Source organism: Eptatretus burgeri, chromosome 16, assembly GCF_056783735.1.
Source record: "Eptatretus burgeri isolate ZD-2024b chromosome 16, Ebu_testis_v1, whole genome shotgun sequence".
Lineage (NCBI taxonomy): Eukaryota > Metazoa > Chordata > Myxini > Myxiniformes > Myxinidae > Eptatretus > Eptatretus burgeri.
In genome coordinates this window covers 69,752,921-69,776,040 of record NC_140976.1, presented here as the reverse complement: position 1 = coordinate 69,776,040, position 23,120 = coordinate 69,752,921, and the positions used below count along the sequence as shown (strand labels likewise).

General features: G+C 47.4%; 1 protein-coding gene across 1 annotated transcript in view; it reads right to left on the bottom strand.

Annotated features, from left to right (window-relative positions):
* The window catches only part of LOC147011268 (replication protein A 70 kDa DNA-binding subunit-like), a 65,295-nt gene that overhangs the window by 18,794 nt on the left and 23,381 nt on the right, over nucleotides 1-23,120 (bottom strand). Inside the window, exons 7-9 of the mRNA XM_085859260.1 lie at nucleotides 20,540-20,642; nucleotides 20,185-20,253; nucleotides 12,648-12,843 (exon numbers count right to left, since the gene is read on the bottom strand). Coding sequence (XP_085715386.1) covers nucleotides 12,648-12,843; nucleotides 20,185-20,253; nucleotides 20,540-20,642 — 368 coding nt within the window. The remainder of the gene's footprint in view (nucleotides 1-12,647; nucleotides 12,844-20,184; nucleotides 20,254-20,539; nucleotides 20,643-23,120) is intronic.

The following is a 23,120-nucleotide window of genomic DNA, read 5'->3' as shown; positions in this document are numbered from 1 at the left end:
GGGGCCCTCGAGGTGCTGAATGAGGAGTCGGAGCCGTTGGGATTACGGATTTCTTGGGTCAAAACAAAGATCCAGGCTTTCGGTGACACCTTGGATGCTGCTGTCCTGTCTGTGTCTGTTTGTGGTGAGGATGTTGAGGTCGTGGATAGATTCACTTACCTTGGCAGTGATATTCATGTCTCCTCAGGTTGTGAGCCGGAGGTCAATAGACGTCTGGGTCGGGCCTGGGGAGTCATGGATACACTGGATCATGGGGTGTGGCGCTGCCGATACCTGTGCGGGAGGACGAAAGTCCGAGTCTTCAGGTCCTTGGTACTTCCAGTGTTGCTCTATGGGTGCGAGACTTGGACTTTGACCAAGGATCTGGGACGGAGAACTTAATTCCTTTGGTACCAGGTCTCTTCGGAGAATCCTTGGCTATCGCTGGTCGGATTTTGTGTCCAACGAGCGGTTGCTGAGAGAGACTCGGATGAGATTTGTTACCTGCATAGTCCGTGAGCGTCAGCTGCGGCTGTATGGACATGTGGCTCGTTTTCCTGACGCTGATCCTGCTCACCAGATTCTCTCAGCGAGGGAGTCTCATGAGTGGAGGAGGCCAGTGGGCCGACCACGTGCCTCATGGTTGCAGCAGGTTGACCATCATCTCAAGGAGATGGGGATGGGCCTGGCATCTGCCTGGGGGATGGCCAGACGGAGGCCCCTGGAGTACCGGCGGAAAGTGGACGCAGCGACGTGCTGTTCTGGCACATGCTCCCATACCTGACCTGATCACTGCCCTGCACAAAAAAGGTGCAAAAACAGATCCCTGCAACTACAGACCAATCAGCCTTCTCACAATCATCAGCAAGGTTATGGAATCCATCATCACTTCAGACATTAAATCCTTTCTCTTCTCCAATGACTTGATTTCTGATCATCAATTTGGTTTCAGACCAGGTCCCTCTACCCTGGATATGCTGCTTCTGCTCTCCCAACAATGGATGGAAGTCCTCAATGCCAGACAGGAAATCCGAGCCGTATCCCTGGACATATCACGTGCTTTTGACACAGTCTGGCACCCTGCCCTACTCGCCAAACTCTCTTCTTATGGTATCCAAGGCCATCTCCACTCGTGGCTCGCAGACTTCCTCTCCTGTCGCAGTCAACGTGTGGCCCTAAATTGAGTTCTTTCATCCCCTCTTCCTGTCCAGGCTGGAGTTCCTCAAGGTAGCGTTCTGGGCCCTGTTCTTTTTCTGGTTTTCATCAATGATCTCTCCGACTCTGAAAAATCCTCTATATGTCTTTGCTGATGACTCCCCCCTCTGCCTTACCATCGGTCATCCCTCAGACCGGCAAGCAGCAGCTTCTTCGCTCACTGCAGATCAGGATTAAATCACAAACTGGTCCAACACGTGGAGCATGTCTTTCAATCCAGACAAATCTCACACTCCTACTCTGTCTCTTCGAAAGGACCATTTAGAAACCCCCCCGATCCACTTTCTCAACAATTCCCTGGAAGAAGTCCTTTCTTTCAAGCTTCTGGGTCTCACTATCTGCCATGACCATTCCTGGGAAAGCCACATTTCAAACCTCGCCTCCAAAGCCAGTCGCCGACAGGGAATCCTCCGTCGTGCAAAGTCTTTCCTCGGCCCACCTGAGCTCCTGACCACTTACAAAGCTTTTGTCCGCAGCCTGATGGAGTACTGCTCTCCCCTCTGGGCTGGTGCTCCTGCCTGCCTCCTTTCTCGGCTTCATGCTGTAGAAACCAAGGCATTTCGGATCATTGGCATCTCCCGCAATGAGGCTGAGTCTTTGGGCCTCTCACTCATTCACCGCAGGTTGGTCGGTGGTCTTTCTGTCTTCTATCGTCTCGTCTCCAGCCTCGCCCCCCAGCTCTCTCTGCGATTTATCCCCACCACATTTCCACAGGGCGCTCAAGGTCCGCCAACAACCCCCTTCTGGTAAAACTACCAAAATCAAGAATCACTGCTCACCTTCACTCTTTCATTCCTCTTTTTTTTCCCGCCTTTGGAATAAACTCCCTCACTCTATTCATTCCCATTCTTCCCTCCAGGCCTTCAAAACAGCTGTTCACCACCACCTCTTATCACCCCCCATCCAAATCCTCGATCTTTTCTTCCCCCAATAATCCACCCAAGCCCACCTCCTTCAAATTCCCTGCTTTCCTTCCTTAAAGTCCCTGTAATGTCCATCTTCTATTCCTCATGTTCCCCGTCCCATCCCTCTCCCTTCCACAGATCTCCTAATGTCTCTGTTCCCCACTGTTTTGTCCTTCCCACTGCCTCCCCTCTTGTCTCATGTCCCCCATGATGTGCGTTGTGTGTTTGCTCTCACACGAGCCTCGACAAGGTATACAAAAAAACACGAACACCATGACATGATTGCAAGACACACTGTGCATGCGATTCGGTATGATCACCACACGGTGAGAGTGCGGCTCAGACTGCACTGAATCGCTCCGCGGGATGCACCCTAGTACATCTTGGGGCGCATTGAATCGCTTCGCGGGCCGCACCCTCGTACGTCATGGGGCGCATTGAATCGCTTCGCGGGCCGCACCCTTGTACGTCATGGGGCGCATTGAATCGCTTCGCGGACCGCATGGTCGCACATTGTGGGTCAGATGGAAGCAGGTCGCAGGTCACATGTGTCCTATGGGCCGCTTGTTGCTCATGCCTACTCTAGGTGCTATCCTACATGCTTTTCAATCCACACGTTCAAGCATTACATGTCATGTCCGTTAACATCGATATGCAGGCGTGTTCAGTTGAGAGAAGAACCGCAGTGGGAAACACAAAAATCGTTAGAAATCGAAAATTTTTATCTTTTCGCCTCATTTTAACTGCAGTTTATATCCTGATCAAACATGGGAGATTATTGTGACATCATAAAAATTGAAAGTACTTTACAAACACATTTTGATGAAAAATTTTATAATGCTCTTGCTAAAATTACTCCGTCTACTGCAACAGGAGGGGGAGGGACACATTCTCCATGTAAATGTGTATCGTGTAGTGCCACCTCCAGGTGGGAGAGGGTATTACACATCACCATTTACTGTGCAATATTCCTGTCCCCACATTTTCCTGTTCAGTGAGGTGTTTTGAATTCTACGTTTGAATAAGAATAATAACATAAACACCCCTGGCCGCTCCCGGAGGGAGCGGGTGCTTCTAGTGTGACGTAACAGGTTGCATCGATGATACGGGTCAATGGGCCATCATCGCAGTGAGCCATAATCGTGGTGTGTTCAGTTCATGATGGTATTTTTGTTCAGACTGAACATGCGAGGTGAGACTGTGCTCCTCCCAGTGCCATTATATTTAATAGTCGGGTCAATTTATGACAAACAACCACCAAACCCACAACAAATTGCAACAAAAGGTTTCTCAGTGGTTTTCATTCCTACTGGATATACTGATCAAGAGAAAAAAAATGTCTACCAAAATCTGACATCCGGAAATGGGTTAAAACAGTCATTTTCAAGATGGCCATCACCTGGCTTTGAAATAACTAAAACAGCGATAACTTCTTCAATAATTGTGATAAAAACATAATTGTTGGTTCTGGTCCATGGTTTTAATGGATCAGCAATCCACTGGTGTCAATAAAAGTTCGATCTGATCAGTATTTAACATGAAATCCAAGATGTGACATGAGAGTTGAGATCTTCTGGGAGCTATCCTTCCATTTCAAGCAGACTGTACCAGGCTGGCAGGGGATGATGCACATCCTTCACCGAGGACAGACACATCCTGGCGCATCCTCCATTCTGTATTTGCCAATGATTGCTATGTATCCAGGCGACAAGGCTTGCTTGCATTCTGTCCACTTTGAACTTCCTGTCCAACATGGCCATCAGACACCATGTCTCTCCTGTGATCACGTTTGATAAACCACTGTACTGGAAAACTGCCGAGATAATCAGTGCTGCACCAAGGAATAACCATTTGAAGGGGATCGTGCTTAGGCTGGGTACATTTCACACGTTCATGAATCTGCTTGGAGCAATAGGCACGTTGATGGCGGGAACAGGACTCAAAAACATCCTGGAACTGGTGTACGGTGAAAATGCTGTAGTTCATATGATGTCCGGAAATTCTATTCAGAGGGCATTCCGAGGCCATCTACTGGTGAGCAAGTGTCTACGTCGAATTATTGTGGCATCTGTAGTGGAGGAAAATCCTGAGTTCATGCTCCAAGTAGAAGAGATTGAGAAAATGTATTCGTCCTTGCTAACGGGTGACATCTCTCTTGAAAGTCTTGAAGAATCAGCTGCAATTGTGAAGATCACTGATGAACTTGAAAAAAAGAAATCTGAACTTGCTGCACAATCCAAAACGAGTAAGCCGTGGCTGGGTTATCAGAAAATGCTCCATACTGCTCGGGCAATGATCAAGGCAGATCGCACTGGGTCTTGGAAGGATCACTTGCAAGCTGTTGCTGATGCCTTGCCAATATTTGCAGCAGCTGGACACTACAACTACCAGAAGTCCGCTTATCTCGACGTACAAGAAATGAGTGAACTGGAGAGCAAACACCCAGATGTGTATGAGAAGTTTCAAAATGGCTTCCATGTGATCCGGCGAACAAACCAGTTTTGGGCAGGCCTCAGCTGTGATCTAGTCATCGAATAAACACTCATGACATCACTAAAGAGCACCGGTGGCTTGACTCGTGGCAGTAAGATGAAAGAGGAACACCGAGCATTGTGGACAATGTCAGCCCCCATAACATCTGATATGAGATCAACATCGCCATGCACAACTTCAGTGATCTCACATACGGAACAAGCGAACAGATAAAGAAGCAACTGGTGCCAGAATTGAAAGACATACATTCGACCTCTCGAAGATAAGCACAAAGCTGAATGCATTTTCACCTTTCTCCTCTGATCCTACATTGCGAAAGATCATAAATAATATCGTGGCAAGCGAAGACATCAACGTGCATGAATATGAAGCTGTTGGGAACAAAATCATCGAGAGAATGATTGGACAACCTGTGTTTTCCTTCTCCATCAAGAGGACAGAGAAAGCAAAGACCCTGGGAAATTCTAATGCTCTCCAGGTTGCTCCTCACAGTACCATCGACTCCAGTGTGCTATTCCAGTGATTCCTGGTGGTATCCCAGATAGGTGATTTGTCACTTGAGGACGTGAAGAGTTTTGAGCTCAGTCCATACCCTCCATCCCTCTTTGAGGACAACAAGATCTTGAGGAAGCCGACAAACCTCAACTTGCTCAAGCCGTCAATGACCACTGTACCAAGGCACTGGCATGTGAAGGAGTACCTGACACCACACCTTCAGCACACCTTAAGACTGAAAGGTATGTTCTTGATGGTGGATCCTTGCTGCACAAGCTCAAGTGGAAGAAGGGAGATACATATGGCAAAATATCCAGAGCATATGCGGACTTCACAACAATACACTATGGGACAGCAACTGTTGTCTTTGATGGCTATGGTGCAGGCCCTTCGATAAAGGATAACACTCAGCAGAGACGGGGACAAGCCAACAGCTATCCGACTGTGAACTTCACCGGAGAAACTGAATTTGATGGAAAGAGAGATGAATTCCTATCTGTCGGCAGTAACAAGCAAGAAATATCTGTCGGCAGTAACAAGAAAGTGAGCTGCACAGTTATTCAGGCAGAAGGGGACGCTGATGTGGACATTGCCAAGACAGCCGTAAACAGCACAATTCTGCATTCCACCACACTAATCGGAGAGGACACAGATTTGTTGATGCTTTTGCTCCATTACTGTATACCAGATGGAAAACCACTATATTTCAGATCAGGCAACCAGTCAAGAAGCAATCTGAAAGTATATGACATCAATCTGATGAAGCATCTTCTTGGGAATAAGTTGTGCACTCAACTATTATTCCTGCATGCCTTCACAGGATGTGATTCAACATCTCGTGTGCATGGCATTGGGGAAAAAATCAGTCTTTCAGAAACTCGTGGAAGATGATCAAGGCCTCCAGTTGTGTGCAGATACATTCACTTCGAGAGGCGTCAGCCACGCTGAAATAAGGAAACTTGGCAGCCAAGCGATGGCCGTTATATTTGGTGGGGAGAGCACAAGTTGTCTGGCAGCCATGAGTTACAAGATATTCACAAAGAAGGTCGCTGCTGCTAAGTCTTTCGTTACAACTGAACGTCTTCCTCCAACCGAATCTGCCACCAAGTTTCATTGCCTCTGAGTGTACTACCAGGTCATGGTTTGGATGGGGATGGAGGGTGACCTCCATCCTCTGGACTGGGGCTGGGGACTTGAAGACAATCGATTTGTACCTTTCATGAATGCTGCACCAGACACTCTTCTGAAGATGATACACTGCAACTGCACCACAGCTTGTGACACACCCCCGTTGCAGCTGCAGAAAGAATGGGCTTCCGTGTACGTCTGCATGTGTATCATGCCAAGTGACGTTTTGTGACAATCCACTAAATCAAGCCTCTGAGGAACTAGAGGACAGTGATGAAGACTGAAATTGTAACCTAAACTGCCATTATGTAATGTTCACAAATAAATGTTTCAGTGGCACTAGGTGTTCAGTGATTTTAGTTCAGATGGAAAATTTATTGATTTTTGCACTCTTGAATTTTGCCGCCATCTTGGATTTCATGTTTAAATACTGATCAGATCTAAATTTTATTGACACCAGTGGATTGCTGATCCATTGAAACCATGGACCAGAACCAACAATTATGTTTTTATTACAATTATTGAAGAAGTTATAGCTGTTTTAGTTATTTCAAAGCCCGGTGGTGGCCATCTTGAAAATGACTGTTTTAACCCATTTCCGGATGTCAGATTTTGGTAGACTTTTTTTTCTTCTGTTGATCAGTATATCCAGGAGGAATGAAAACCACTGAAAAACCTTTTGTTGCAATTTGTTGTGGGTCAGGTGGTATTTTGACCCGGCTATAACCCCTGTAACCTTGCCCTGCACACCCTGAGTACAACCATTGGTGTGGTGAATTGAAGGACGTGACGTGTGATCACATGTCGCACGGCTCGAGCACGGAATAGATAAAGCCAAGATTCCGTGCGGTCGGGGGGATTGTCCCAGGGGCATTGTCATTTACGGCGGCGGTTCACTTGGTGCTCGTTGAATGGTGAGAATTGAGAGTATATCGGACTCCGTGCTTATACTGATTTATTTTGCGGTGATTAGTTGCACATGTATACATTACTGCTTATGTACTCCTTGCTGCACCTGTATTCCCTGATGTGCCCGTAGAAGCGGCTTCAATCAAATGGAATAAAGCCTACACTCTGAAGGTTCTTCTCTCGCTTTCATTTCAATTTATTCCATTTGATTTTCTCGGCTCTCTCAACCAACGATGGACAAGATCTACAAACCAGAGAGGTTCGACGCAGACCCAAACGCGACTGACTCGGAAATGAAATGGTCGCATTGGTTCCGTTCCTTCTCACACTATCTGACCATCATCAAAGAGGGAGCCGACAAATTGGCCGCCCTTGTGAATCATGTCTCGCCCAGCGTATTCAGGCTCTTCTCGGAGTGTGACACCTACGATGCAGCGATGAACGAGCTGCGGGTGCTCTACGTGAAGCGCAAGAACGAGGTGTACATACAACATCTTCTCAACACACGCAAGCAAGCAGCCGGGGAGACCATCGATCAGTTCCTGCAAGCTCTGAGGCAGCTGGGAAAAGACTGCAGCTTCCGGGCCATAACCGCCGAGGAACACCGAGATGAAGCGACCCGAGAGGCATTCATCCAAGGGCTCAGGTCAGCCCACATACGGCAACGCTTACTGGAGAAAGCGCAACCCACTCTTGAAAAGGTAGTCGACCAGGCTCGAGCGATGGATATGGCTCAGCAGCAATCTGAGTCATTTGGGACACCGATGCTGCTAATGAACGCCGCTACGGTGGAAACTCAAGGAACCCCACAGGGCACCCCTGACACCGAGGATGGAGAAAAACCCGAGGAATCGGATATCCAGACCTCATCAAACTCCTCAGCAACTACTTCGGTTGGTAAATGCTTCTTTTGTGGGTACAAAAGACACCCCCGCCACAAATGCCACATGCATGAATTGTGACAAGAAATGGCATTATGCCAGGGTATGTAAATCTACTCGAAGGAGAAATAAACCCACTTCTGCGGCTCTCTACTCACAAAAGAAACTAACTGCAGCCTCACCGGGGAATCTATCCAAGGCTATCATCAACGTACGAATTAACGGGCATATGGCTGAAGCTCTGATTGATACCGGTAGCTCTGAGAGTTTCGTCAACAGCTCGCTAGTGAAGGGGAGGAAATGGAAGATCCACCCAACAGACAATACGGTATGCATGGCCGCCACATCACTACAGTCCCGCGTACGAGGGTACTGCAATGTTGAATTGGACGTAAAAGGGTACACGCATCGGGATGTAAGGGTACTGGTGCTTCGTGATTTATGCGCAGACGTAATTCTGGGTCATAATGTCCTCAAGCAGCACACAAGCGTCGAAATACCCTTTGGAGGAAGCAAACCTCGTCTAATTTTAAATGCTCTGACCACCGCAGAGGTAACGTCCCCCCAGCTGTTTGCTAACTTGTCGCCAGTCTGTAAACCGATAGCGATCAAATCGCGGCGATATACCACTGCTGATATGAACTTCATCGCTTCAGAGACCAAGCGATTACTGGAAGAAGGAATTATAGAACCGAGCGATTCGCCATGGCGCGCACAAGTGTTGGTCACCGCCAATCAGAACCATAAGAACCGAATGGTTATCGATTACTCCCAAACGGTCAATCGTTTCACCCAACTCGATGCCTACCCTTTGCCGCGCATAGATGAGATGGTCGAACGCGTGGCCAATTATAAAATATTCAGCACCATCGATTTGCGAAGCGCCTATCATCAAATTCCCATCCGAGAGGAAGACAAACCTTACACCGCATTCCAGGCAGGTAGACGCCTCTACCAATTCAGGAGGATTCCGTTCGGTGTCACAAATGGAGTAGCTTGCTTCCAACGAGTTATGGACGACATCATCTCAGATGAAAACCTCAAAGACACTTTTGTTTACGTGGACAATGTCACAGTGTGCGGTAAGGATCAGGGGGAACATGATATGAATCTGGACAGATTCTTGAGCATTGCTAGAAAATATAATCTGACCCTCAACTACGAGAAATGCGTATTCTCGGCAAGGTCAATTGACCTTCTCGGCTACACAATAGCCGACGGCACGATTAAGCCTGATCCTGAACGATTGCGCCCACTTCGTGAGCTACCCCCACCTCAGGACCTGCAGACAATGCGCCGGGTGATTGGCATGTTCGCTTACTACGCGAGATGGATTTCCCAATACTCCGAGAAAATACATCCCCTAGTGCATTGCAAAAACTTCCCACCAGATGCCGCTGTTGTAAAAGCTTTCCACAGCCTCAAGGATGATATCAGTAATTCCGTGGTATTATCAATCGACAGCTCGGTGCCCTTCATGGTGGAAACGGATGCTTCTGATCATGCGATAGCTGCGACGCTTAATCAGTCTGGGCGACCCATCGCGTTCTTCTCGAGAACTCTCTCTGGAAGCGAGCAGAGACACTCGGCAATAGAGAAAGAAGCGTACGCCATTGTCGAAGCCCTACGTAAATGGAGACACTATTTACTGGGAAACCACTTCACGCTCGTCACGGACCAGCGATCCGTTGCATTCATGTTTGATGGGAAAAATAACGGGAAAATTAAGAATGAAAAAATTACGAGATGGCGGATAGACCTAGCCTGCTATAGTTACGACATTGTTTACCGGCCCAGGAGGGAAAACCCTGCTGCAGATACCTTCTCTCGGGTCTACTGTTCGGCGACAAACAGTCAGGCTTTGCAAGACCTACATGTGTCTCTTTGCCACCCAGGGGTAACCAGAATGGCACATTTCGTGCGCAGACAAAACCTTCCCTATTCTATCGAAGATATTAAGCAAATGAATGCTTCATGCCCTGTTTGTGCTGAACTAAAACCCAGATTCTATGGCGCGGCATCTGGCAGATTGATCAAGGCCACTTCTCCCTTCGAGAGACTAAATATCGACTTCAAAGGGCCCCTGCCGACCGAGACAGACAACAGATACATATTCACTGTTGTTGATGAATATTCAAGGTTCCCTTTCGCATTTCCGTGCTCGGATATGACCTCGGGCACTGTCGTGAAATGTCTCTCTGACCTCTTCGCTATGTTTGGGAAACCTTCGTACATACATTCAGACAGAGGGCCGTGTTTCATGTCGGCCGGGCTAAAACAATTCCTATTAGAGCTCGGCATAGCAACTAGTCGAACGACGGGTTACAACCCACAGGGTAATGGGCAGGTGGAACGGTATAACGTAGTCATTTGGAAAGCCGTAACTCTGGCGTTGAAATCAAGAGGACTGGGCCCCGAGCAGTGGGAGGTTACCCTTCTCGACGCTCTGAATTCCATACGCTCTTTGCTCTGCACGTCCACCAACGCAACTCCTCACGAACGAATGTTTACTCACCAGCGACGTTATGTTGACGGCCAATCGGTGCCCAACTGGCTAACCCATCCCGGAACAGTGTTCATGAAATGCCCGGTACGACAAAGCAAGTATGAACCCATGGTGGAGGGGGTCGAACTCATCGATACTAATCCAGAGTATGCTCATGTCAGACTCCCGGATGGCAGGGAGACCACTGTGTCGGTTCGCCATTTGGCTCCCTCAGGTACTCCTCCCGCAGGTACACCACCATCTGGCACTCCTCCCTCTGACATCCCCTCCCCAGGTGTTCCCCCCCCCCAGGGACTCCACCCGGGAACGGTGGCGACGGAGCTGCCGCGTTCCACCCGAGAGCGATCGAGGAGTCATCCCCGGCACGAGTCGAGGCTCACCAAGAGGATCGGAAGCCTCCCTCAAGTGAAACCGCCATTTACTCCCGGAGAGGACGACGGATAAAACCCCCTCGCCGACTCGATTTGTAAAGGGGATTACCGGCATCCTCGATGCTCATGCTCCTATATGCTCATTACATCATATATCGATGCTCATTACCATGCTCCTACAACTCAAAATAATCCTCACTGCTTGGCATGTATGCTTCTGTAGTTTAAATAGTTCGCGTTGCTTGAAATGTATACTCCTATAGCGCTGAAGTAATCATGGTGCGTTAGTTGGGCCTCTAGTTACATTTTAAAGACGGGGAGAATGTGGTGAATTGAAGGACGTGACGTGTGATCACATGTCGCACGGCTCGAGCACGGAATAGATAAAGCCAAGATTCCGCGCGGTCGGGGGGATTGTCCCAGGGGCATTGTCATTTACGGCGGCGGTTCACTTGGTGCTCGTTGAATGGTGAGAATTGAGAGTATATCGGACTCCGTGCTTATACTGATTTATTTTGCGGTGATTAGTTGCACATGTATACCTTACTGCTTATGTACTCCTTGCTGCACCTGTATTCCCTGATGTGCCCGTAGAAGCGGCTTCAATCAAATGGAATAAAGCCTACACTCTGAAGGTTCTTCTCTCGCTTTCATTTCAATTAGTTTTCAATTAATTCCGACTAGTGGTTCATGGGTGTACAGAAGTTAAACACAGACACTTGTCAAACTAGAACAACACTCGATTGAGCGCACACCTCCACCAGGTTGAACAGTTTACAATTTGTATCCTACCGATAGGACAGATCTGCATCTGAAATGAGATCAGAATCTAATCAATTCGTCCTTGTTACACACCCAACCTGTCCAGCTATTCTTCGTCGTCGTCGTCGTCGTCGTCGTCGTCGTCATCGTTTCACAGCCATTTCCATGGTAACCCGTGGTTCACCTAATGGCTGCTTTCCAAGCTGCATGACCCCTTGTTAGGCCTTTAAATCTAAAATAATCTCTCAGCAACACATCCCATGTTCCATCCAAATACGTCCACAACTTTTTGAGGTATCCTACTCACAGACAAACGGGTGAAAACACGACCTCCTCGGTCCATCTTCAGTGGTGGAGGTAATTATTGCGAGAAATGACGGAAGGACGAGAAACATCCATTCCCGACGGCAGAGCAATACCCGCTCTCTCTGGCAGAGGTCAGTAAAGTACTTGCACAACACCACGTGTACAACGAAAAATTGCACGTCATCTCCACAGCTGACTTATAATACCCTCTCCCACCACTACCACATAGAGTTAAACAATACACATTTATGGAGAGGATTTGCAGTTGAGGAGTACATGCAAGTCAAGCAAATGAATAAGCACACGCAGCATCATATCTCGCACTAATATGGGTACCCGGCATTTCCCGGTGCTGTTATAATCCTGTATATAGGACTAAAATGGGTACCCGGCATTGCCCGGTGCTCTTATAATCCCGTATATAGGACTAAAATGGGTACCCAGCATTGCCTGGTGCTGTTATAATCCTATATATATATAGGACTAACAGGGGCACCTGGCATTGCCTGGTGCTGTTCTAATCCTATATATAGGACTAACAGGGGTACCCAAACCTGGTGCTGTTCAACAAATACAAGCTTAGAACAGCAAAAAAACAACAACAATATGAATGACAAAGAAGCAGGATAAACAATCATTTCCTGTAATCTCACAACTCCTGGGGTTACTCACGCCTCTCTGCGTGATCAGTACGTACCCACGAGGCTATCCTTGGGCAGCGTGTCCAACTGAGCGATCGGAATGAATTGGAAGGAGGCTTGCGGTAGAGTCACCAGAGCATCCTCACAAAGCGTGATGACTGTTTGAGAAACCATGGCTATCTCGTAGTCATGCCGGATGGTGTTAAACTTCTTGTTTGCTGTACGCAGAACTCCTTTGCTGAGATAATAAATCTGCAGACAAGAATTGGAAGTGTTCTATGACCGGAAAAGCAATGTCCATTATTGGACGAGTTGGAAGATCACTTGTGGTATCGACAGCACGACGTGTGTGGTGTTTCTGGGTGTGAGCGATAAAGGTAGCAGACGGTTCCGTTTTGTGATGTGTTACGTCTCGAGTGTGTTTATTGAATGTCGATTTATTGTGGAAGAATAATTCCAATGATTAAGAGAATTTTGAGTAAAATTCGCTGACACTCAAGGCTACGTACGAGGTCTTCCCCAGCTGTTCACATTATTCGGCACAAAATCAAAGTATTTTGGGATCTTCTGTAACAAAAGATATAGAACAAGGAACACATCTGACTTTTACCATCTAAACTTGGGACCAAGTTATACTATTCTATTCCTTTATGTATTTTTGGTTTGTAGGATAGTATACCTTATGTAAACTTCTGCTGCCTGAGCTGATCATGGTCATCATAGTCCATGCAGAGCATTGGTGCTGCCGAAGCAGTTACTGGGTGTAAATCCTGGTCGAGTCACCACTCCAACTGAGGTAGTCAGGGCAGGTATTTGTAATTTGTTCAGGATTCCGGCCATAGCTCACATACTCTTAGCGAAGGACACCGTGGGATCTTTAGTGGCCACTAACAAATGCTGGCAGACGGAACTCCCGTTTAACGTCCACACATATTGATGAATCACACTACCTGCGAAACACCGGGATGACAGTTTATAGCTGGGTCAGGATTCAAACCCAGGCTTGACAGCTTAGAGGTGAGTCTGCATACCTATAGCTAGGCCATGCTGTTAGCCTAGCCTTTCCATATTGCCTCAACTGTAAAAAGGTTTTCAAACTTATTAAAACACATTTGCAAACGTATCTTCATGAATCATCAGCCTCCTCAAAGTTTCTTCATCTGAAAATTTGTTACAAACATGATGTGAAATTTGTATGATGCAATTGCCTCAAAATATATAAAAAACAGAACTAGTCTTGCTTGGTAAAAAAAGAGGAATGAAAGAATGAAGGTGATCAGTGATTCTTGATTTTGGAAGTTCCACCAGAAGGGAGGTTTCAATGGACCTTGAGCACCCTGAGGAAATATAGGAGGGGGGGGACAGATCACAGACACAGCGAGGGGGGTGGGGAGGCAAGGCCAGAGAGGAGATGGTAGAACATAAAAAGACCACAAACCTGCCTCCAGTGAGAGAGTGAGAGACCCAAAGACAGCTTAATCGCCGAGAGATACCAATGATCATAAATGCCTTGGTTTCCACAGCATGAAGCTGAGAGGTGTGAAGCAGGAGCACCACTCCAGAGGAGAGAGAGCAGTACTCCATCAGACTGAAAGCTTTGTAAATGGTTCGAAGTTCAGGTGGGCCAAGGAAGGACTTTGCACGACGAAGGATGCCGAGTCGGTGACTGCCTTTGGAGGCCAGCTTGGAAATGTGGCTTTCCCAGGAAAGATCATGGCAGATAATGAGACCCAAAAGCTTGAATGAAAGGACTTTTTCAAGAGGATTGTTAAGAAAGTAGATGGGGGGTGGGAGGGGGGGTCCAAACGGTCCTTTCAGAGAGACATAGTGAGAGTGTGAGATTTGTCAGGATTGAAAGACATGTTCCACGTGTTGGACCAGTTTGTGATGTTATCCAGATCTTCAGAGAGTGAAGAAGCTGCTGCCTGCCGGTCTGAGGGATGACAGATGGTCTGACAGAGGGTGGAGTCATCAGCAAAGAGATAGAGGATTTTTTCCAGAGTTGGAGAGATCATTGATGAAAAGCAGAAAAAGAACAGGTAAGGGTCCAGAACGCTGCCTTGAGGAACTTCAGCCTGGACAGGAAGAGGGGATGAAAGAACTCCATTTCAGGCCACACGTTGACTGCGACAGGAGAGGAAGTCTGTGAATCATGAGTGGAGATGGCCTTGGATACCAGAGGAAGAGAGTTTAGTGAGGAGAGCAGGGTGCCAGCCTGTGTTAAAAGCACGCGAGATGTCTAGGGGTATGGCTCTGATCTCATGTCCGGCATTTAGGACCTCCATCCATTGTTGGGAGAGCCGAAATAGCATATCCATTTGGGAGAGCCGAAGAGTGACGTGGTCTGAAACCAAATTGATGATCGGAAATCAAGCCATTGGAGAAGAAGGATTTAATGTCTGAAGTGTTGATGGATTCCATAACGTTGCTGATGATTGGGAGAAGGCTGATTGGTCTGCAGTTGCAGGGATCTGTTTTTGCACCTTTTTATGTAGAGTGGTAATGTTTGCTGATTTCCAAGCAGATGTCAGATGATCTTCAGCAAATGAGAGGGAACAGAGAGAGGGTGAGCAAGAGCAGAGGAGCAGGTTTTTAGGACACGTGGGCTGATGCTGTCACCTTGTCAGGAGAAAAGGACACTGAGTCCAGGGACAGGTGGGTACAACTGCATAAGGTGGATCCAGAAAGTGATGGGTATAGCGATGAACGTGCACTGATGAGGAAGAGGCTTGCATGAGCTGAGACAGAGAGAAAACTCAGAGTCATAGGAAGAAGAAGACAAGAGTGTTAAGTATGAGATGGAGATAGCTCATGAGAGTAAGAAAAAGAGGACAGGAGGGCATGAGCAGAGATGGGAGAAAAAGGTTAGAGTGAGAGGAGGAAGGAAGCAGACAGAAGCACAGAAGTGGAGAGGGAAAAAAGGTGAGATCCTGTGAGGAGAAAGGTGCTAGTAGCTGGTCTTTGTCCTTGGGAGAGAGAAAGAGAAAGAAAGTGCAGAGGAGGGCAGTGTGGAAAGCCCAGAACGCGATTTACTTTGTGGGAAGCTGTTGGAAATGGGGGCCCAGCATAAACGAAGTTGCTTGCGGCTGGCATATCTTGGATGCCAGAGAGGACTTGCCTACGGGGTTTTGGCACCTCAAGGATGCAGCTGTATGTCCCATCATGCCGCATCGCTACTGCCCATCTTCCCCATCCATCTTCCCCATTATCTATTATATTTGGGCTGGCGCAGCCCCGTCAGGCTGTGTGAGGCGAGGGAGAAAAGAAAAGACCATACTTTTATTTTCTCCATACTTTACTTCTCTTTTATTTTCTCAAGTTCTTCTTCTCGTCTTCTTGTCCCATGATTTGAATGATGGCCACATATCCCTTCCGTAAGTGATATTATGTAAGAAAGAATGTGTTATGGTTAAATCTGCTCTTTTGTGCCTTTTTGTTTTCTTCCTTGCAAATACTCACTTTTAAATGATTGATTGATTGTGTGTTTGTAATAAATAATTGTTTGTTTGTTTTTCCAATCTGTCTCAGTTGTCTTTTTCTTCATTTTTCCAATAGTGTGCAAGTGTAGTTTGACGGGATGTTGTATCCCACCTGATTTACTCTGTTAGCTGGTGCTGCACCTATCTGTTCTGCTCGGCAGAAGATCACCAGGTGTGGCGCCGAGGGCGTGGCCTCTAGTTAGGTTGCCATGCGAATAGAAAGGTATCGAGGAAACGTCGAAGTGTAACCCTGCTCGGCGGGTAGTCTAAGTGAAGTGGCTGCGGTTGTCTAAGAACTACTGCCCATTGGACTGCAGAACTATCTGTGGTCAGCAGCCTCAGGACCAAGTGTTTGGGGGAAACTTCAATGCTCCCCCTCATCGTGAACCTCGAAACCCAGGCCGTAACAATATATATGCATATGTGTATATATATATGTATATATATATATATATATATGTATATATATATATATATATATATATATATATATATATATATATATATATATATATATATCAGGTCAGGTCAGGTATGGGAGCATGTGCCAGAACAGCGCGTCGCTGCGTCCACTTTCCGTCGGTACTCCAGGGGCCTCCGTCTGGCCATCCCCCAGGCAGATTCCAGGCCCATCCCCATCTCCTTGAGATGGTGGTCAACCTGCTGCAACCATGAGGCACGTGGTCGGCCCACTGGCCTCCTCCACTCATGAGACTCCCTCGCTGAGAGAATCTGGTGAGCAGGATCAGCGTCAGGAAAACGAGCCACATGTCCATACAGCCACAACTGACGCTCACGGACTATGCAGGTAACAAATCTCATCCGAGTCTCTCTCAGCAACCGCTCGTTGGACACAAAATCTGACCAGCGATAGCCAAGGATACTCCGAAGACACCTGGTACCAAAGGAATTAAGTCTCCATCTCAGATCCTTGGTCAGAGTCCAAGTCTCGCACCCATAGAGCAAGACTGGAAGTACCAAGGACCTGAAGACTCGGACTTTCATCCTCCCGCACAGGTAACGGCAGCGCCACACCCCATGATCCAGTGAATCCATGACTCCCCAGGCCCGACCCATACGTCTATTGACCTCTGACTCGCAGCCAGCAGAGACATGAATATCACTGCCAAGGTAAGTGAATCTCTCCACGACCTCAACATGCTCACCACAAACAGACACAGACAGGACAGCAGCATCCAAGATGTCACCGACAGCCTGGATCTTAGTTTTGACCCAAGAAACCCGTAATCCCAGCGGCTCCGACTCTTCATTCAGCACCTCGAGGGCCCCCAAAAGGATTTCTAAAGTCTCCGCAAAGATGACTGCATCGTCTGCAAAATCAAGGTCCGAGATCTTGACATTCCCAAACGATGCACCGCAACTTGATCTCTCCGACATCCTCCCTAAAATCCAGTCCATACAAGTGCTGAAAAGTGTGGGGGCAAGTACACATCCCTGACGAATTCCAGTAACAACTGGAAATAAGTCAGAGGTGGTACCACCACACTTCACAGCACTCTCAGAACCAGAGTAGAGTTCAGACATCAGATCGATCAATTTTGGTGGCACCCCACGAAGACCAAGAATCCTCCAGAGGACATCCCGATTCACTGAATCGAACGCTTTACAGAGATCAACATAGGCTGCAAGCAGCCCCTGCCGAAACTCTCGTCTGCGTTCGGTGAGGACACGAAGGGCAAGGATACGGTCAATCGTTGACCTCTTTGGTGTAAAGCCTGACTGCTCTGGACGCTGGTGCTCAAGCAGATGGTGGCGAACCCTATCAAGAATTATCCGAGCAAAGACCTTGCCCGGCACTGAGAGCAGCGTCACCCCTCGGTAGTTGTTGCAGTCTTGGCCATCACCCTTCCCTTTCCAGAGAGGGACAACAAGGCCCCTCTTCCAGTCAGTTGGGATGATGCCTGTGTTCCAGGCAGAGCACAAAACTGCATGCAACGACACGAGTGCAGCATTTCCACCAGCCTTGAGAAGTTCAGCATGGATGCCACAGATCCCTGGAGCTTTGCCCCGTTTCAACTGGTTCACCGCAGCCCGTGTTTCCACAAGCGAAGGTGGACCACAGTTGATTCGTGGGTCAGCAACAGGGATTGTAACACCCTTGACGTCCAACTCGACAGTTGGGGGATCAGCCTGGTACAACCGCTCAAAGTAACCGGCACAGCGGGCCTTCACTTCAGACTCCTCTGTCAAGAGCCTACCACTCTCTGCTCGAACTGCAGTGCTCCGAGGGATGGGCTTGGATGAACGTAATGCGCGAATTCCCCTGTAAGCGGGACGAGAATCACCTGTCCACAGGTAATGCTCTACCCCCTCACAGATTCCACGCACATAGGCCTCCTTGTCCACCCTCAGTGCACGTACAGTTTTACGCCTCAGCTCCCTGAACAGCTCAGCTCTGCCATTCAGCCTGGCCCTGCGACTCTGGTCAATGGTATCTAGTGTCCCTTGAGAGACAAAATTCTTCTTTGCCCTGCGGTGAGTTCCAAGACATCCACCGGCAACATCAAGTACGGTGGTCTTAAAGGCGCTCCACAACTCTTCAGGACCCCCCAAAGCACCCAGACCCCCCAAGTGTCCACTCAGCCTGTTCGCAAACTCCTCAGCGACTCTCTCATCCCTGAGCTTGGCAACATCCAGCCTAGGCTGGGATGGTACTATTCTCCAGGATTTAAGGTGCAGCTTTAGAGTTGCTACAACAAGCCTGTGGTCAGTATTGAGGAACTGAGCACTCCGGTAGACCCTGCAGTTCTGGATCATCCTCCAACGACCGTCAATGAGGACATGGTCAATCTCCTTTGCCACACCGCCAGCGTTGGAATACCAAGTCCAGCGATGAGCTTGTGGGCGCTGAAACCATGAACCAGCCACCCTAAGTCCATGACTTCTTGCAAAGTCAAGGAACTTAGTGCTATTCTGGTTCATAGTTCCTGACCCATGGGGACCAACACACACCTCATAACCATCCCTATCAGTTCCAGTCGATGCATTGAAATCCCCCAAGACTAGAAGTGTATCTCGTCTGGGGCACTGATCAACCACAGACTCGAGTGTGGCGTAGAATGCATCCTTCACGGTGAGATCACTCACCTCAGTCGGAGCATAAACAGAGACCACGGAAATGACACCGAAGGAGTGACGAATCCTTAATCTCATAATACGCTCATTGACCGGTGTTACCTCAATTATCATTGGGGTCAGCTTATTGGACACAGCTCCAGCAACTCCTTGGGTATGGTAACCATCAAAGCAACCAGACCAATAGTAGGTGTAACCACCCACCATTATCTCGCCGCAATCCGGTCTCCGAACCTCAGAGAGAGCTGCAATCCCGATGTCCAAACGCTTGAGCTCAGATGATAACAGAGACAGGTGATCATCCTCTCTTAGGGATAGGACATTCCAGGCACCCACCCGAAGGGACCGCCTCAGGTTAACCCAAGGAGACCGCCGTCTGGTGGACGACACCTCAGCACCACTCCGACACACTCTCCTGCAATCTGACCCAGGGATGTTACCCCATGGTTTCCCTCCTATCAAAGATTGGGGGTCCCGAAGGCTTTGCCCCAATCCCATCATCCGGTGAGCTGCCCTGCGAAGGGAAGCTGCACAGGAGGTACTCCCACAGAGTGGGATTTCAGATTTTTTTGCGTTTTTGCGTTTTGCGGAATGAAGGGTTTTATGGTGGCCGGAGTGCAAATCCTGCCACCAACCTCCTAATAAGAAGTAACCCAACTGCAGGAGGACGTCTGCAGACACAGTTGGGCACTAGATATGGATGGCCGTTGGCTCACAAGGAGCTCCTCCGCCCTTTGATATATATATATATATATATATATATATATATATATATATATATATATATATATATATATATGTACGAATTTATTTGTATATTTTCAGACGATTTAAACACATTTATGTATTGGACTATGACTATTGGAACTTTTTGAAAGGCCCTCGTATGTTATGTTTGTCCTGTGTCCTTACATTCTATTTGTTTTTTCAGTTGGTGATATTGGGTGCTTGGTCCGTATCCACCCTTGTTTCTCACCTCATTAGGAACTAATCAATACTGTTGGAAGGTCATTCTTACCTTACTGACTTCAAACTGTGCGAAGAACTTATCACACTCATCATTGAATGCGATTGCCCTGATCTCACCCTGCACACACCCAGGATGGGGAGGGGGCAGGGAGTAATGGGGGGGGGGGAGGGGTTGTTAGTAAGTTCCAGCTCATTATTTCTTTCTTATTTTTTTCCCTTCCACTCCATTCTTCTTCTCTTCTTGAGACCCTCTGCAAAGTGCTGTTGTTATCATGCATAATTGTACTACAAAGGAGGGAAACTAAAGTGTAACAAAGCAAGACGAAGGAGAAAGTGGTCTCAAAAAGTCATTTTTTTGGACTTTACAGAGAGGAGGAGGGAGAGGAGGAGGAAGAAAAACTTACGCTTTCATCGACCAGATCCACGGAGAAAAATCGACCCTCACCACGCGCGTTGCTCCAACGACGAATGTCAGACTTGTTGGTCACACGGACGCAGATCTTCCATCTATGGGGAATTCGTTGTTTAAAGGGTATGCAGCATTCATTGTACTCGCCTCTAAGATGTATAGCCAGGTTCGAATCCCAACCAAGCTATAAACTGTCTCCCAGTGTTTCACAGGCAGAGCGATTAATCAATATGTGTGCCGTCCCTCGGATGGGTGTTAAATGGGAATCCTGTCTGCCGACAATTTTTCTGGTTCAGAAAATGAATTCCCAAACATTTTTCGTCCAAGTCGTTGAAATTGCCCGAGTTATATACAACCATACAATGCTCCAATCCACATAGCTCTATTGTCTCAAATGACTGCCATTGTGAAATGGTCATGTTTCGCTCTCCTTGTGATGGTGACAGGACTCTAGTAGGTCACTCTAACATCATGAAGTTCCCGTTGACAATGCTCATGCTATTCCAACTGATATTAGGGTTTTCTGTGTTACAGCTTCACCCATTTAGACCATCGGCTGAGCCAATCTATCATTCGGCTTCATTTTGACGCACTTCGGTCTACAGGGTAGCCGTGTGGTCAAAATGATCTCATTGTGCGACGTGCGGTCTTTCTGAAATAAAAAGTTCTTGCAATTTCGCAACAAATATATTTTATCAAACAGCACTTTATTTTCTTTTTTTAATGATTCATTGATTGTGTTTGTAATAAATAATTATTTGGTTGTTTTTCCAATCTGTCTCAGTTGTCTTTTCCTTCATTTGTCTGATACAGTGTGCAAGTGCAGTTAGACGGGAAGTTGTACCCCACCTGATTTGCTCTGTTAGCCGGTATTGCACCTATCTGTTCCACTTGGCAGAAGATCACCAGGTGTGGTGCCGAGGGCGTGGCCTCAAGTTAGGTTGCCATGCGAATAGAAAGGTATCCCACAGGTGCAAAAAGAGAGGAACAAGTGAGTGTGGAGGTGAGCAGTGATTCTGGATTTTGGTATTTCCACTAGTAGTGGGTTGTTGGTGGACCGTGAGCATCCTGCAGATAGCTGGTGGGGGGAAACAAAGAATGAAGGGGCAGAGGGTGCAAATCCAGAAATGAGGCGGATGGAGACAGAGAGACAACCAACCTGTTGGTGATGGTGAAGTGATAGGCCGATAGACTCAGCTTCATCACGACAGATTCCAGTGATATTGAAATCCTTTGTTTCAATGGTATAAAGCTGAACAAGGTGTGAGGCAGGGGAGCCAGCCCAGAGGTGAGAGCAGTATTCCATCAATCTGTGGATGGAAGCCTTGTCGGTGGACAGGAGCTCAGGTATGCCAAGGACGGACTTTGCATAACAGAGGGTGCCCAGTTGGCGTCTGCCTTTGGAGGCCAATTTTGAAATGTGATTTGCTGAAGAGAGATCATGCCTGAGAGTGAGACCCAAGAGTTTGAGTGACAACCTCTTTGAGAGGGTTGTTGAGAAAGTAGATGGAAGGGTTTATGATACGTTCCAGGGAGAGGAGAGAAAGAGAAAGAGAAAGAGAAAGAGAAAGAGAAAGAGAAAGAGAAAGAGAAAGAGAAAGAGAAAGAGAAAGAGAAAGAGAAAGAGAAAGAGAAAGAGAAAGAGAAAGAGAAATTTTTTTTTTCGATTTCTTAGGATTGAAAGACGGATTCCAAGTGTTTGACCAGTTTGTGAGTGATTTTGTCAAGGTCGGAGGAGAGAGCAGAGGCTGTTGTCTATCTGTCAGAGGGATAAGGATTCTAAGGGCAGATTGTGGAGTCATCTTCAAAGAGATAAAGAGGATTTTCCAGAGTCAGTAAGATCATTGATGAAGATTAGGAATAATAAAGGGCATCAAACACTGTCATGGGGAACTCCAGCCTTGACAGGGAGAAGAGAAGACAGGGTCAAGGCTCATTCGACCTTGGGAGCCATACATTGGCTATGAGAATGGAAGAAGTAAGCAATCCAAGAGTGGAGTTAACCTTTGATTCCATAGGCAGACAGTTTGGAGAGCAGGGCAGGATGCCATATTGTATCAAAAGCTCAATATATATGTCCAGAGAAGTGGTCGTGATCTCATGTGTCTGATATTGAGGGCCTCTACCTTTGTTGGAAAAGTATAAGCAGCATGTGCTAGGTAGAGTGACCAGGTCTGAATCAGAATTGAAGATCTGTGATGAGGCTGTTGAAGAAAAGGAATGATTTTATGTCGACTGTGATGATGGATTCCATCACCTTGCCAATAAATGGAAGTAATGTGATTGGGCAGCAGTTAAGGGGATACATTTTCCTACCTTTTAATATAATGCTGTGATGTTGGCTGATTTCCAAGCAGATATAAGATGACCTATGGTAAATGACTGGGTGAAAAGGGAAGAGAGAATGTGCAAGAGCAGCAGAGCAGATTTTGAGGATACATGCGCTGATGCTGTCTGGTCCAGTTGTAGAGTCAGAGTCAAGGATTGCCAGAAGGTTTTCCACCTTTCCAGGTGCAAAAGAGAATTCAGGAGCAGTTGGGTATGACTGTGAAGGATGGAGAGAGAGAGACAGACAG